This window comes from Tigriopus californicus, chromosome 8 (assembly GCF_007210705.1).
Source record: "Tigriopus californicus strain San Diego chromosome 8, Tcal_SD_v2.1, whole genome shotgun sequence".
In the NCBI taxonomy this organism is placed as follows: Eukaryota; Metazoa; Arthropoda; class Copepoda; order Harpacticoida; family Harpacticidae; genus Tigriopus; species Tigriopus californicus.
In genome coordinates, this window is record NC_081447.1 from 344159 (window position 1) to 361657 (window position 17499).

General features: G+C 43.3%; 3 protein-coding genes across 3 annotated transcripts; 2 read left to right on the plus strand and 1 right to left on the minus strand.

Moving 5' to 3' along the window:
* The first annotated feature begins 2088 nt into the window (after positions 1-2088).
* On the plus strand, positions 2089-2869 carry LOC131885155 (chromatin target of PRMT1 protein-like). The gene has a single exon (XM_059233093.1). The coding sequence runs from the start codon at positions 2284-2286 to the stop codon at positions 2662-2664; it is 381 nt and encodes a 126-aa protein (XP_059089076.1). The 5' UTR covers positions 2089-2283; the 3' UTR covers positions 2665-2869.
* LOC131885154 (phosphotriesterase-related protein-like) lies at positions 2579-9016 on the minus strand. The gene is made up of 7 exons (XM_059233092.1): positions 8858-9016; positions 8510-8669; positions 8251-8441; positions 4158-4316; positions 3935-4099; positions 2925-3142; positions 2579-2864 (listed from the first exon to the last, which is right to left on the minus strand). Exons 1-7 carry the CDS (start codon positions 8877-8879, stop codon positions 2721-2723), a joined length of 1059 nt encoding a protein of 352 aa, XP_059089075.1. The 5' UTR covers positions 8880-9016; the 3' UTR covers positions 2579-2720.
* A 2690-nt stretch (positions 9017-11706) lies between these two features.
* Positions 11707-17487, plus strand: LOC131884622 (SUMO-activating enzyme subunit 2-like). The gene is made up of 7 exons (XM_059232459.1): positions 11707-12139; positions 12831-12985; positions 13066-13353; positions 14308-14992; positions 15922-16280; positions 16342-16451; positions 17233-17487. Exons 1-7 carry the CDS (start codon positions 11933-11935, stop codon positions 17349-17351), a joined length of 1923 nt encoding a protein of 640 aa, XP_059088442.1. The 5' UTR covers positions 11707-11932; the 3' UTR covers positions 17352-17487.
* Positions 17488-17499: the final 12 nt, after the last annotated feature.

Here is a 17499-nt window from a genome sequence, read left to right on the forward strand (position 1 = left end):
CCCCCCCTTCATTGATGCATTCCACAAATTAATTGATTAATTGATTTTTTTTCTTGGGTTAATACAATGAATCAAACATGATGGTCCTCAAGGGGTAAATTGCCTAGAGGAAAAGGAAAAGCAGACTGCCTGCATTTTAATTGGCTTCCTTCCTCTTTCCTCAATGCCTTACTTGCCTCTTTAGATTTTACCTGCCACTTTGTGTAACTCAGCGCTTGACTCTTAGATGATGGGACAACAGCACTGTCAGGAAAGTGCTATTGGAGCCAGATTGTTGTGATTTATCTTCACCTTGAAGATGCTAATTGATGAAGCAAATGTTCTAGTTCATTTTATTCTAGATTGTTGAGTTAAAAAAATGGCAATCAAACAGTCCACATAAGCCCAAAAAAGGTAGCTAACTTGAAAATGATGTTCCTATAACTTCCCAAATTGAAGCGTGTTCCCAAACAGGTCAACCAGAAAAAGCATGGAAATTGCTTTAAATTATTAATGTTCATGAAAAGCTTTCCATTATAGCAGGCCATGTTTAGTCCTTCACCATAATATGTCAGGATGATGGTAGTTGACTAGACTGGTTTATTCCTTAGGGTTCTGAGCTATGTGTATATCACAGTGAGTTGCAGAAGCAAGAGCATGAGGCAAACATGAGCAAGGTTGCCACAACATTAATATCAAGTTGAAGTGGTTTGGGTGAGTAGGCTTTAAAACATGAAAAATGGAGAGCGCAAAAAGCCTAGGTGTCTGTGCCAGGAGGGCTCACAAGTCAATTAATTTAGAGACATCTATGGAACAGACCACTTCTTTTCTACACTTAGCTGCAGTTCTATGCCTAGCAGCTTTGTTTTTAGTTGGGGGGGTCCCCTACCTTGCTCACCCTGGTGTCAAGCCTCGGAACCTGATCTCAACTTGTGCCATTCTTTGACTTTGCTCAATGATTAGATACTACTGACTCAAAAGTACTGAGAGGCTAGCCTTGTCTTCAGTCAGAAATGCATTTGGTCTCCCCATTATAATTCTGAGCAAGTGTAAAGCTGAGATAAATCTTTGCTCACAATTCAGCAACTGGAATGTCCAGGAAAATTCTAACCTTTTTTCATTGGCAATCAAGTATTTTAAAGCTCCCCCAATAATATCAGCCTAGGCTCTACACAATCTGACTTTTCTGGTCACCCTACGTATGGGATGTTGTCTTTAGACATCAAACGAACTTTTCGAGTCCGATTTTGGTAATTTAGTTGCGTGATTTTTAAAATGTGGAATTGCGTTAAATGGAAACCTTAACGCAATATTGACCACAACTATAGGCTTCTTTTTAGGTATCCACCCCGTTTAGATGTGCGTAGCTCTAAACTTTATCCAAGTCAAGACATAGATACAAATTGAAGGCAAGAGCCAATGAATTGGTAGTCTGTTTCAATCACTCTGACATTTTTAATGACGCCCCACCTTGATTATGGGCAGTTATTGTGCTGAAAGTTGAAGATGGCATATTCAGTTTCATACATGTCAACATAGCAGACATCCAAAATCACCTGGTGCACTTAGATAAATGGGTTTTAGTTCTGCAAATTACCTATTTCCTAAGAGGGAGGTCTCTAGATATGTTGGCTCACATTGTGATTGTAAAAATCTTGAAAAGCTCTTATACTAGTCTAAAACTGTGAAGTGAGAAGAAGTTCATTTAAATTAATTCACACAATAGTATAGTGCAGGCCACATTTCACAAACAGTGATTCAAACTTGACTGGTTTCACCCAGTCAAATACTTGTCTGACATAGTTTCATTACCTTTACTCTCAATCCATTCCTATGTAATCGACCCAACCTAAAATGGGACACATGTACGGCCGGGGGTAAGAAAAAAGCCCTGCGATGAATTACTCATGGAATTGACGATGGCAATGATGGGTCCGCTAAACTTAATGCTATAAATTGATAATCACGCAACTACAGTGCCAAAATCAGCCTCAAAAAGTCCGTTTGCCTTTAAGTATGGCTGTCTATAAATATTATAAATCCTGAACACTTGTTACTTTAAGTGGACCACGATCGACTGACTGAGCACTCACGCCGACTCCGTCATCTTCCTCTCCACCCGCACCGCCCCTCAGCTACCGACCCACGCACCCCGCGCCAGCGCCACCCAGACCTCAGCCCACAGCTCATAACACACCCTGGCCTACGCACGCCCATCATATCACCCCCCAGCAGCGTCCCCGACCTCGCCCAGATTTCGAGCCCTGGACCGCCTCGCCCGCATTTTTCCATCACCGGCCCGGGATGCGTCGATGGGCTGCCACTTTCTCAGGCGACAACCATCGTAACGGCACGTTGCGAGCGTCCCTCCTTCTCAAACGAGGCTCCATGATCCAGCACCGATTAGGCGTGCGCCGCTCCGGGCCTCGCGCTTCTTGGGGTCGAGCCATGCGTCGCGAGCGTGGCCCAGCCACCTTCCGACGACGCTATGCCGGAGTGTTTCTCAATCGGGGTCGCGCTCGACGCACTCAAACCGAGTCGGCGGGCGCGTCTCGTGGGGCGAGCCGAAACACCACTCTGTCTAAAGAGGAGCTGGATACTCAATTGGACCAATATATGTCTCGCACTAAACATGCCTTGGACCAAGATCTGGTGGCGTATCGTCAATCTGGAGGAGCAAGTTAATAGCCCAACCATCACAGAGTGGAGTGGTGGATTATTTCAGTTTTGTCCATGAAAAATCAGTGAGGCACTTGGGCCAGAATTCGTGCCGGATTGTCCACCAGGATCTTGTGAATGGTCTCGGCGGTGAAGCCTTTGTGAGCCTTCATTTTCGGAATGGCATGGTCCAATAAATGTGCGAATCCGTGCCCACCATATTGTTCCTAAAGCAGACGGATCCAGTTTCTTGTCAAAGTAAAATTTACCCCCAGGTTATTGCTCACCAGTCGATGCTTGGTGTGAATATCATGAGCCACCAATATTTGGTCTTCGAAGCCATGTTCCACGAGTAACTTGATCATGTCCATGCGTTGGGCATCACTGGGAAAATCAATTGCCCCAGCTAACTGGTAGTACGAATTTTCAATGCCAAACAAGTCGAATTGGCAATAGACACCGCTTTGGGCCAAATCCAATAGTTCCGCCGGATCTTTTATGGTTCCTATACCCCAATAATTGAAACTGTACATAAATCGTCACTTCGATGATCATGATCATGATTATGATAATTATTCGTTTTGAAACCCTTGGAATTTCATTCTTCCACAGTGGGTTAAGATGGTGGTGGTTATAATTCTTGATTAAGCATTTGCTCAAATGGCAAAACTTTTGATTGCTGTTTTTTTTGCTAAAGAAAGAAAAGGAACAGTTTTTCGTTAAAGAAACATCTTTGGAAGTAGCTCGTACCTCATATCCGGAGTTTAAGTCACTGGCAATACATTATTAAGTGTCCCTGTCCAAAGGCCTGGTCAAACAATATTATAAGGACTTTTCATCAATATCTTCTCTAGCAGATGCGGGGTTTGATGTAACTCTTTGCTGGCATGAATGTAATTGATATGCTTTCATTTTCGTAAATAATTCTTTTCAAGCGTAAAAATAGTAAATGTTGTATGCATTCAGAACGTTAAGTTGCCGATCAGTTTTACTCAAACAAAAAAGCTACACTAGGCAGTCATGATTTTGAAATCTTACAGCCATAAATCTGAGAGTATAATTGGCAAATATATCACTATTTGCAATGATTATTTTCGACATACCAACGACATTTTTATCAAATGTTTTTTTTATATATATTTTGAACTCCTGGTCGACATCACGATTACTTCTCAACATGTATTGTTCATCAAAGTAAGTCCTTTTGTAAATTAAATATTGAACAACGCAACTAGAAGCCTTGGCCATTTGAGCAAAATCTTTTTAAGTGTTCTGAAAAAAAAAGCAATCTACTAACTTTCTAAATGGCCCATAATGGCTCGTTCTCGAGTACCGCCGGCTTCCAAGAAAACGTCCATGATTTCAGATGGCGATTGAGCATCTCGACCTGGATGAAAAGTGACCGCAAAACCCGTCTCTTGTTGCACCTGGGCACACGCCTGAACCACTTTGCGTTCAAATGCTGAAAACCTTACGCAGTATAGTTCTGTAAGCCTTTAATTTCCAAGGCCAGCCTTTACCATGCAAAGGGAACGAGCAACCGATCTCGCCCATGATTCCGGCCCTGACATTCGGATTGTCCACGCAACCGTGAGTCAACTCAGCCCTCATGTGGTCCTCACATTGTTCCACGCTCAAATTCAGCGATGACTCCGTTTGAGCTCCAGCCACATAATAGCCTAAAATGAGAAGTAACAAAATGAGAACCTAACCTAGCTGTGCGCTGAGTTATCCTTGGATGGTTCGGTCTAGATTGGACTTCTTTTTTTTCGCAGACTAAAAACACTTTTTTTTTAGCTTTTCCATAAATAAATGTTTTTTAAGTAAAACAAGTTCCAAACGCGGTTTTTTTTTGTTTTTCTCCGAAAGCCTGAACAACGTCCCGCCCGTTTTAGTGCCATATTTCAAATTGGAAATAAATGTAACCAGTTTTATTGATTTTTTATATTGATTCACCTACTACAACTCACTTTTCGGTATATTTTCAGGAAATTCAAGAAAGTCCCTGTTTTTGTTTCATTTTTCTGAAAAGAAATCAAGGTCTACCTGTATAGTTCGCACAGTTCGTAGCTTTATTGATCCTGGCTGGTCAGACCCAATGTTTGTCCATTCGTTAGTGTTAATAGAACAAAATCTAGATCACATCAGGCATAAGATCTCTTTGTCCAGGGGGGAAGGCAAGGTAAACTGTAGCCCCTTACGCTGCACGGATTGTTTTACGTTCTGCACTCCAGAGGGCGCTTTGTCATTCAGCCTCTACCAAAAAAGAGGGCCGATACGTAGGCGAGGTAATCCTGCCACCTGGCGGCCATAATTGACCTCAAAGTCAGCTGTTTGTTATGATTTGGTTTTGGGTGGGCAGATTTTGAAGCTCACAACCGTCAGAACAACGGACATTGTCCCTCGTTTTCAAGACATTTCAGCGTCATCAAACTAGTTGTAGTCAACATACCGTGATGCTAAAACATTGATTGTCCAGAAGAGCATAGGACCGCCAAAACGGACATTTCTCTTCGTTTTCGAGATACTTCAGCGACATCCACAGTTTTATTGCTATCAAAAGGAAGGTTTTCATCTCACACACTCGTTCGTGGAGTGAATGAGACACATGAGGACGGAAATCTTTATGTTTTGAATGGAATCGACCCTCAACCAAATCGGAAAGTGGACGACAGTCAATCCCATAACTAGGCAACACATCCAAAACCAACAGGGCCGTTGGGGCCGTCACCCGCTCTTTGAAGCAAGGGACTACAATAAAGGCAAAATGCAGGCAAAACAATTGATTCGACCTTCACTCTATTGCCAATCCAAGTAGATCTCATGAAGAGTGAGTGGCCCAAAAATAGTGGACGGGAAGAAAGAAGAACTGATATCCAATGCTCTTTCCAGCCAAATCTCTGGACAGCCTGAGAGCATGGCGTTAATACGGACGTGATTGGGAAGAAGCGGCCAGAGAAGCCTTTGAACCTTCGATTCCTTGAGCCCCAATGACTGGGTTATGCGGCAAATGTTGGATTATACCACGAACTTCTAGAGATGTCAACTGCAAACAAAAGCAAACATTTATTATCTCCTAAATCGTTCACTTTTTTCCAAATAAGCTTGACATACGACCACAAAATCTTGCTGAAGAGATGATCTTGGCCAAATTTGAGCCCAAAACCATGCCTTGGGAACTCAAGAAACATGCACTGAAAAAAAGTTTGAATTTTCCGCCTGAAACGAACCACTTAAAAGTGAATGATATAAAGTGACCTGCCTGTAATTGAAGAGATCTCTACGTTTCTTATGTTACTAGTTTGATTCGGAAAGTGGCTCGGAGTTGCTACGACCAAGAGCAGGCCGATTTGGCGGGAAGCTCGTTGACATTCCATATTTCAAGTACATTGTGCCATAGTTGGCAAACTCATCAGATGGACATGAATCTGTAATAAGGAAAGCCTCAAAATTGAATTTCGCTCTTTTTAGTGTGAAAAGAGTGTTATCATTTGGATTAGATACACATGATTCATTTCAAAAGAGTGTCAGTGTCATGGCCAATTCGACTTAGAAAAATGAGATTTCTTTTTTTTATAGCCAAGCACACTCAAGGTTGACTGATTACCATTGAACGAGATGGTTATTGGATACAAAAGACGATCCCTAAATTGGAAACAAATATACCATTTTTTTCCTCTGCTGGAATCATTTTTCCGGTTTTTCTTTCGATCCATATGACTAAAGCACATTTCTCATCCACATGGCGGTTTTTGTGAGCTTTGACTTTCTTTATCTTGAATGATAACTCGTTAATTTGAAAGATATCTGGTTGAGCGCTTTTATCCTCAAGCTTGTTCATTTTGATTTTGACCTTGTTCACTATCATTGGCGCCAATCACTCTTCACGGGATCTATCCGAAATGTCAAATCAGAACAAAGATCAAAACGTAGGTGAGTGCCTGTGAAGAGCCAAGCAGTTTGTTGAATGGCGCTTTTTGGTAGCCGCTGGCTTGGAGAGCCACAGTTGATTCAAAAGGCAAGTGACGGCCTTCCGAGAGCCCCGGTGATGATGAAGTGTTGCCTTACAATTGAATTGACTGTCATCCGCCTTTCGTTTTTGTGGAGGGTCAATTCCATAGTGTTGGACATGCTCTTCTGGAGAATCAATGTCTTAGCATCGCGGTATGTTCGACATCACCTGATGTTATCCATCCTCTCGGGTCTCATTCACTCCATGAACATGTTTGGCATCAAGTGAGTTTTTTGAAAAAGCTGGCATACTTTGTAGATGGAAAACGCCCTTTCAATAGAAGTACAACTAGTTTGATGACGCTGAAATGTCTTGAAAACGAGGGGAAAAGTCCGTTCTGACGGTTGTGGGCTTCAAAATTTGCCCACCCAAAACCAAATCATAACAAACAGCTGACTTTGAGGTCAATTATGGCCGCCAGGTGGCAGGATTACCTCGCCTACGTATTGAGCCAGTTCCTTTTTATTGAATTATAATGCGTTTGAGTTCTGTTTGGCTAATTCTACCAAAATCTTATTTATAACAAGTACCTCCGGTCAGATAATGTCCAAAAAAGAAATTGCGTTCAAGGCAAGGCAAGAGCTGTTTATGTAACAATCTACCGTGCCTCTTCCTGTTTTCTTTGGGCCGAGTGACCCTGCAAATAAGATCAAATTTGACACGGTGTATGCTCATTGCTCAGGCGCATCACATTTCAAGTCTAAAAACATTCTCCTAATCAGATCAACACTTTAGTGTGAATTTACCATTATGTAGGAACACTTTGTCACTCACCCTTTCAGATGAAGTTGAAGAACTGGAGAAAATGCCAATTGATCTTTGGAACCCATTTGTGTTAGATTTATTTTTTATAAGTTAGGGACATTTGTTCATATATGTCTTTTATTAAAACGGGTTTTCAGAATTATAATGTTCCCTGTCATGCACGCAAAGGTAACCAAATACCTCAGTTGGAAACTGTATTCCATGGCTCTGTGTTCACAAGTGGCAGGAAAAGTTTCTAGTCCCCCTTGAAGACAAAGGAAGTTCAGCATATGGGTTTGCATGAAAATTATACCATGAAAACCAGTTATTACAAAAGAAAACTGGGTATTCAAAAACTGGCCAATTCTTTGCATGTTTTTCATTCAAGTTTGGATGGCAAAAAGCTAACATGGTTCAACACATAAAAACTTGTTTGCCTTTTTGTGCTGACCCCTCTTGTGGAGAGAAAGTTTGGCAAGCCCTCAATTTGACTTTCTGTTTAAACTTGACGGCAGCATAAAAAATGAATTTATCCAAGGTGTCTTGAGCTGGTTAACTTTTGTTAAGCCTCACATTCATTAACTCCATGCCAAGAAAGCCCCAGCTATTGAATAAATACATATTGCTAGTTTGCATTTGGTCTTTTTTCTATTGATGCTTTTAACTGTTTTTGACTGCCCTCCGGTGGGAGACTTCAATGCCATAGATTTAAGTCCTCCGACCTCATTGTGTAGTCTAATGCAATGTTACCGATATGTCCAGCATCCAGTCGGCTCTTTGCTCAGGGGATCAAACGGGCCAAATCTCGGTCCCCGGTTCCTGCCTCATTTCCATAAAATATCTGGCTTTGGACTTACCCGTACCAGCCACCACGTGCACGCCCGTATCGCGAGCCAAGTCGGCCAGGAAGGCGGTGTGGCGATGGAGTCCGAAGGTAGAATTCTCGACCAGACATCCGCCTCCGGCTGCTTTGAATGCCGCCACACTCTGTCTTACCGCCGATTCGGCCGCCTCATCATTGAGCACTATGTTATCGGCATGACTATACCTGTTCATGTTGTGAGATCAGGATGAAAAAGGGAGACAGGAGAGTGGGTGGACGGGGACTAGACTTACGGGTGCTGGCGGATCCAGTGGGCGTGCTCCAGTGTCCACGGGAGTTGCGCTCGCGTGGATTGGCGAGACGGGGGCGGAACAAAGCACACGTCAAAGCTCATGGACAAATGTTCATGGGTGAGGGTGGTACCCAAGGCCGAGGCCGGCACCTGACCCAACACTGTACAAGTCCATCCATTTTAAAATGAGAACAAAGGGATTAACATCAATTCATTCACACATGAAGCAGAGATGTAAGGAAGAGACTGATGGTGTATTGGGTAGCTGGCTGATATTTAATAATGATAGCTTTTATGAACAATCCGGACTCGTGGTGGAAGTCACGCCCTGGCATAGATTGAATCTTACCCGTGGTAACCATGCCTGTCATCACTAACGCTCAAGTTAGGATTTGACCACAATTTGAATGGTGGTCGTAAAATATTCTCTTAACGTGAGTTCCAAGCAGCTTGGAGACAACGGAGGTTGAGTGGGGGATTCTGTAACCGCGCATGAGTTGAATATAAAAAGCAAGAAACATCGCTTAAAGACCACATAAAAGATCTATCACACATCTATGTTTAAGAAATGACTTTCACACCACTCGCCCATCAATTTCTTCGACAACCTCCTGCGTTAGTTACAAAGTGAGAGGCAAAAAGGAGAGTAGAGCTTTGGCACTCACAAAGGATGACTTTTGATGGAGATTATGGGGCAATCAATCCAACAAGGCAACTTTTCTTTTAATAGGACTACACAAAGGGACAGTAGAATATCTTAATGAGCATTATTAGCCAATATTTCATTTGTTTTGTGATTATCACAGATGTTTATTTAGCATGTACCGGGTGCGTCAAAAGGAACGAAACTTTGGGACCCATAAATTTGAAATGGTCATATCTCTGTCAATCATGCACCGATTTAGTCGAGATTTCATTTGCGAACTCTTGCGACATTTGTCAACTTAAACTATAAGCCAGCTCTGCTCTTGGCATTTACACATGTCTCCAGATGATGACCAAACACGAAGCAATTCTTGAGGATGAATAGGGAGTTGAAGGCCCTACAGGCAGGGTGGGCATTTCATTTTTGGACACTTTTGTCCACGCCTACCCAAAAGTGACCAAAACTGTCCAAAAATAAGGGTGGACAAAAGTGGACAAAGATGTCCAAAAATGTCCAAAAATACGAACCTTTAAAACTGCAAATATAAAAAATATTACATATGAAACCTATCCTTTTGCCAATAGTCTGCCATATTGACCCTGCAGCAATCCCACACCTTCTTGGCCATGTGTGAGGGGGTGCCGTCCTGAGTCCATACACAATTACTGGCAGGATAGCTGGCCTTAGCCAGGGCAATACAGTGTACCTGAGAACCTTGTAGCACTCTTGGGTACCAACCTTCTGACCAGGCTTAAAGAAGTATGGAGGCATCATTAGGCCATTGCTTGCCACAACAACTAGGACCATGACCTTGGCTGGTTGTTTGGTCCTATAGAGCCCCTGTACCTCAGCTGTTGATTTTGCCAAAAACTGATCGTTTCGGCGGTTGTGCACGGCGTCCACCACAAAGAGTTTCTTGTCTGAGAAGATCTTTATGGTGTCGCTATTCTTCTGAATATAACGGCATACTTTCTTGCACCTCTCCAACCTGATGGACTTTATCCTGTCAGTCAATAGGTGCCTCGTGGTCCTGACATGAATTGAGGCCCAAATCCAACTTCAATGCCTTCCTCATGGTCTTGGGGGTCACATTCATCTCCTTGACAAGGCTCCTCATCCATCTGGTTGGGTCGCTCTTCACCTTGGCTTCCAGACTGGCCAGGAATTCATTTGACCTCTTTTTGTTGCTCCCACCACTTCCTAAACTTCTCGCAGAGCTTTTACCTTCGTCCAGGTTCCTTCTGACATTGTACACGGTGGCCACTGGCCAGGCACACATTGACAATCTTCGCGATCTCCTTTGGTGCGATCCGGGCAAATAGACGGTTGGATATCTGACGCCTTTTCTCCTCTTCCGGGGTCATTTTTGGTAGTAAAAAAGTTGTTTTGGTGTCAAATGAAAGCTGAAATTCAGCAGATTACGATTCTGTAAACAGCTTTTCAGTACGGCCACTAAATGGCGCGTAATTCAAATGTAATAAAATCTAAATTTTGGGTTCCCACCCTGTATAGAGATAAAAAGGCCATAAGTGGACAAACTTGAACCTTTGAATTCCATAGTACTGTACATTACATGTCCCTGTATAGTAGATGGAAAAGCCTGTGAAAAAACAAACCCAACCATAGTAAAAAAAAAAAAGTAATGCAAACTGCCAACAGCAAGAAATTTCAAAACATTTCTTTTTCAACCTGTCTTAGAATAAGCAAATACGCAGAGAAATAGCTGAATCACTATCGACCAACACAACATGCAAATGGTTGTAATACAACTGTTTTGGCAATCCTGTCCAATAAGGCGACGATCAACAGCTTCGTCTTAGAACTAAGCGGCCCACCGTGTTATGAATTTGCTTTTTTTGGAGGCAGCTGTTGCACGCGGTTTGTCGGTTTGTCACACGGACTTTCAGAGTCCGATTTTTGTACTTTAGTTGCGTGATTATCAACTTGGAGCATTGCGGTATGGAATCAACACTGCCATCCTCAACATTCATCCAGATAAGATGACGGACTTTTTTAGTATTTAAATGAGTGAAACAGGCCATGCTGGAATGTTTCTGAAATGTTTGTAGAATGTGACCAGCACCACCCACTATCTTTGCCAATTAACTTGACGAAATTTTACTCACTTCCCAAACTTAGAGTAGTGTTGCCGCTTATCAAAAATCATCGACCATTGCTACATGAGCCAACATATCTAAAGACCCTGGCCTGAGGAACAAGGTGAACCAAGCCCTTTTCCTAAGTCCGCAGGGCTTTATTGTATGGCTCTTGTGCATTTACATATGTATAAAACTGAACATGCCATCTTCAGCTTTAAACAAACTATCTGTCCATAATCATGGAACAAGTTATTGACCCCTCGGTTCCTGTAAGCCTGTGGCTGGTTTGGCTTGGTCTTGTGAAATTGAAAGTAGCCAAGGTGGGGCTTCATGAAAACCCATGTCAGGGTGTGCATCAAAACCATCCAAACCGTCCATCCAACGTAATGCCACGTTTATGTAATCACGCAACCAAAATAAAACAAATTCCGACTCTGAAAGTCCGTTTGAGTGGGTTTGGGTTGAAACTTGCAGAGTGGTCGTGGACTCGCCAGCCGTGTTCATCATATCTCCGCATCGTTGGTCAGAAAAACGAACATATCCCCCGCATCTCTCTCTTTCTCTTTCTCTTTGTGGGTCTCTCGGCATCGTCGATATCCGCTGAAGGAAGTGTGGGCTGACCGTTGAGCTTGGAGTGGCTGGCTGGCTGACTCGCCCGCTCGCTCGCTCTTGAGTTGCCATGGCCGTGGATTATTCCGTGAGTGGAACACGTGGAGCGGCCGGCTCTTCCGCCTCGTCCTCCTCGTCTATGGGTCCGCCCGCCTGGGGTGTGCGTAGATCCCGGGGGTGGGCGGGTGAGGCGTCCGTCTTGATGGTGGGCGCGGGAGGGATCGGATGCGAATTGCTCAAGAATCTCGTCTTGGCTGGATTCCACCAACTCGTGATCGTAAGTCAGCCTTTCGTCCCCAGCGTTCAGTCATCCATCCATCCATCATCATTCAGATATGACCTTTGAAGCCCCATTCTGCTGCCATGTTTGTGTCTCCCTCCATTCGGCCCCAAGATAGATATGATTTGTGGCCCCAAGTGGCTTCAAATGATTTCACATGTCTGATTGGGGTGGCCCAATTCAAACGCCATCTCCCTCCAGTGACTTTCATTGGTTTGTATCTCACATTTCCATGCCAACTAAATACCCATGCCTAAAAAGGCTGGTTCCATTTGTACAGGTAGGATTAAGAAATGGTGGAAACCTTCATCACTATGAGAAAAAGGTGATTGAGACTAGTACCCGGCTGGCGTTATTCTCCACTGCTTTGTTCAGCAGAGTCCCTGGCCCAACCTAACCTAACACAATATCAATTAGCCATAGAATCAAAACCTTCCATCGCTTAGCCACCAATTTATTGATGAGCACCGCCCAATCAGGGGTGTAGAAAAACGTGGATCATCGTAGCCAGCATAAAATTAGAACGCCATCGAAGAGTAGCAATTTCTACCCAGTGGTAGGCAATGGCTTTTAAATGTTTCCCATCCCTGGCTGCCCCACGATGGATGGATGCCCGTGGCGTGCGGCTGGCCATGCATAATTGGGTGTCCTCGCTTTCTCACGTGTTTTTTTTTTCTCATGGGTTTAGATCGATTTGGACACCATCGACGTGACCAACTTGAATCGGCAGTTCCTGTTCCAAAAGCGCCATGTGGGCCAATCCAAAGCCCAGGTGGCCCGTGAGGCCGCTCTGGCCTTCTGTCCCGAGGCCAACATTCGGGCCATCCATGACTCCATCATGAGGTGGGACCGCCTGGGTCTGATTGTCTGATTGTATTGTTATATAATGTTATAATAGTGGAGCCGATCCATTTCATTTCCAGCCCGGATTATGGCCTGGAGTTCTTCCAACAGTTCCAGTTGGTCCTAAATGCCTTGGATAATCGCGCGGCTCGCAGTCACGTGAACCGCATGTGTCTGGCGGCCAACGTGCCATTGGTCGAGAGCGGCACGGCCGGTTATCTGGGCCAGGTCACCGTCATCCGGAAAGGCGTGACCGAATGCTACGAGTGCACGCCCAAACCTCATGCCAAGACCTTTCCCGGCTGTACCATTCGCAACACGCCCTCCGAGCCCATTCATTGCATCGTGTGGTCCAAACATTTGTTCAAGTAGGTTTACTCCCGGGTTGGTAAATGGGTTCATCCCATTTGAAATGTTGATTGGGTTTAATTATTTTCCTTATTCATTTTTTTTTTTTTGCGGAATTCCTTACCGCTATTTGGGAATGGAATTCCCAGCGGTTCAAGACGAAAAAATACCTATTTACTTGACTGAACTATAAATTCATATGAGTATTGGATCAACCAATGGATTAGAGTTGGCAGGCATGGTTCACAAATGAATATCCAGTTGATGAGGAATTTTAGTCAAGAATTTGACCAAATCTGGCAAAGTGAGTGGTTTATAGAAAATATTATTTATAGTTTGAAAAAATAGTAAACATTGCAGTGAAAATAATAATAAATCTTTATTGCTTATGTCATGGCGTAAACATTGAATAAAAATGACAACCGTAAATATAAATTGGTTTTTATCAGTTCAGAGTAATTGTTTATATCTAATTAGATGTAAAATAAAGCCCCTTGCCACAGAAGCAAATAAAGAAACGAAATTTCAATGACAACCTTGTAACTTTAAGCAAGGACACAAGAGCCTCTTTAGAGTCCCTGCTTTAAGGAGCTCTAACAGAACTCATCTTCAATACCTGTAAACGTCTTAGGCACGGATAGCGAAAAAGAGTTTCCCTCAACTGAACAGCAGCACTTTTGTCTCCATCTAGCCATTGCTAATCCAATTACTGCCTTTACAGGTTGAATGCATTTTTCAAGATTTTAATATTTGTGCAGTGCCATTAAGCTGTTACCATGGCTGTGCTGTTATGCCAGATACGACAATCGAAGAAGGAGGAAGGTCTGTGAAAAATAAGGGAAACAATTCAGAATGATGGGCTATTGAGCCGCCCGTTAATAAAACCGCCCATGGCAGGGTCTTAGGGTTTTTGCCCAGCCTGATTATTTCGCTCATTTCCACCTCACTGAGTGATTTCATGGTGATATTTCCAGTCAATTGTTCGGGGAAACAGACCCCGATGAAGAGGTCTCACCCGATGCCGCCGACCCTGAAGCCAATGAGAAGACCGAAACCCCGGCCAGCGATCCACCTGAAGCCGTGTCGGCCGACTCCAGTGAGAGCAAACACGCCCAAAATGGCAACGTGGTCCGCATCTCGACCCGGCAATGGGCACAGGACCTGGGCTACGAACCCAAAGCCTTGTTTCAAAAGTTCTTCTTCGACGACATCCAATATCTGTTGAGCATGGAGAAGCTCTGGAGCAAACGCAAGGCCCCCGTTCCCATGGATGCCCACAGCTTGGCCCTTCAGGCCCCCGACGAGCCGCCCAATAAGGGCCAATCCTTCGACATCCAAGACCAGGCTGTTTGGTCGATTGCCAAATGCTTCGAGGTGTTCCAATCCAGTGTGCTGGCTCTCAAGAGCGAGCTCGCGCAGAAAGCCGAAGGCGACCATCTGGTGTGGGACAAGGACGACGAGGCGGCCATGAACTTTGTCACGGCGTGCTCGAACATTCGGGCCGAGATCTTTCACATCCGACGCCAATCCCGCTTTGATATCAAGTCCATGGCGGGGAATATCATCCCTGCCATCGCCACCACCAACGCCGTCATCGCTGGTCTCATCGTACTGGAGGCCTTCAAGATCTTGGCTCACCAGCCCGACACGTGTAAAACGGTAGGCCTGACGGAACTGCCCAGTGTAGGCATATATGTCATGGAGGCTTTTCTCGACTGACTTGTACCTATATCCGTCAATCAAGAACTTAAATTTCTGTTTAATAGAAGAAGTCTCGATCAAAGAATCGTAAAATAATACTTAAAACATACTTCACGACACATCTGACGAAAATCATCAGATGGAGTAGTTTCACTTTGAAGTCACATTTCATGAGCAAATGTAAAGCAAACGCCTAGCTGTGTCCGTCAAAATTGGCCACCAAATTCGCTGTTCATCATTACTGAAATATGTTTGGGTTACAATGGTACGATGTATATATTAACTCAAGATAATATATTCGGTCGCTTAAAACATTGAAAATGCAGTTTTGGAAACAATATATTTTTTAATGTTCTTAATTTACCTATATTGGCAATTTCGTGAAAACCCATGCCGTTTCAAGGCAACGCTAATGATCAAATATGCGCACCAAGCTTTTAATCACACTTCAAATGGTGAGAGTATGGATGATGGAACTTACACTTTCTTTTCGCTATGTAGATTTTTCTAATGCGATTTAACTGACCTAGCACACAATTATTTACTGATTTAGCATCTTTCCATAGAAAGAAATTTGCTCTTATGAATATGTGAGGTCGTAAATGCATGTTATATTCTTACGTTAGTTGTCGTCAAGGTAAAAAAAGTGGAACATTCATTCAACTTGCAATAACTAAGTGGTTGCTTTGTACATGTTCATAATATTTTGATATTCTGTTCTTTTGGTCTGATGTGCCATCAAATGTGTTTCAAGTGTCATTTTACACTTCTTTGAACGATAACCGACTTCTTTCACCAATAACAGCCATTGTACTTCCCGATTGACGGACGATAAAAGGAAAACAAAATCCGTCTTATAAGGCTTTTGTTTTCGTTTTCCTCGGCAGGCCTTCCTGACCCGAAAGCCCAATCCTCGTGGGAAGATCCTCGTTCCCTGCCAATTGAACGCCCCCAATCCCAAGTGTTACGTGTGTGCCGACAAGCCCGAGGTGTCGGTCAAACTCTCCTTGGAGAAGACCACCTTGAAGATGCTGGAGGAGAAGATCCTCAAGGGCGCGTTGCACATGGTGGCACCCGATGTGGAAATCATGGGCAAGGGGGTCATTCTCATCTCGAGTGAGGAAGGTGAGACCACGGCCAATGCGGACAAGACCTTGAGATCCTTCGGCCTCACTTCCGGCACCATTTTGGAGTGCGACGACTTTCTCCAAAACTACAACCTGAAATTATTCCTGTTCGATATCGAGTAAGGTTCAAGATCAAAACAAAAGCAGTGCATGGTGAACAAAAGATATGGATATTTGCAGGGAGGACTCGGAAGAGGAATTCAAAATCATCACGGACATCTCTGAACTCAAGGCCAAGGATGAAGATGAGCCTAAGACGAACGAAGGAACCGCAGACCAGCCACAAACAGGTGAGGTCCAATCCCACAAACGAAAGTCCAAACCACCATCCATTGGGCTAGAAATTCCATTCAATAGGCGCACATCAAAAAATGGCATTTCATATAACGCGTATACCATTGCAGGATTGACCAAACTTTATCACATTAGTAAAGGGCGGAAAAATGACTTATTTTGCCGTTGAACGTAAATTCCAGATGGTTGTCAAACCCAGTTTTCCTTACAGGAGCAACTCTCCCTGTTCACTTGTTTTCAGACCATTACTCGCACTCGAATCTCAAAGTTTGTTGCTCGATAGCAAAACGAGTTATTTCTCCAAGCATAGTAATATACCTATGAGTCGGACAGATGGCGGTTTTTACGTTAAATTAAATGTAAGAGAGTGAGCATTATACTGATGAAAACCGGTTTTGACAAAAGATAGAAATTACATTTTTGTTTGGATTCCTTACAAATTTCTTTAGCTTGACTTTCTCTTAACAATGCTTCTTTTGGTTGGCATTGATATGTAGCTGAAGATGTATTTTACGTCTTTTCTATGAATTATGCCGGTATTAGCTATTAGTGAACACAATTATCCCAAAGATGGTTTTACCATCCATTTTTCATGATTCCAGGATGCTTCAAAATATTATCCTTTAGAAAAATGAAAGAATTTTGTGCCTTGAGTCGCACCAAAATATTTTCATCACCACAGACAGGAGCTGCTTTTTCCATCTTTTTTATAACCAATTTAGACGCATGTTCACAACCTAAATAATCAAGTACAATTCATTTCCGTGTATCTTTCAGACGAACCCGAAGGTCAAGGCGATCGCAAGAGAAAAGCCGAGCATGAAGCTGCCATTCCTATCAAGAAGAAAAAGGTCGAAATAGTCTCCGACAACCAAGATTTGGTGTGCATAGATTGAAACGAGCGGCGAAAAGAAAAGTATTAATACTGGCTAACAAATTTCTCCATACTCGGACGAGTGTGTATGTATGTAATATGTATGTTTTAGAACCAAAAAATATGAATCATCGGGAACACAAGTTGAATTCGAGTTAGAGAGGTGTACG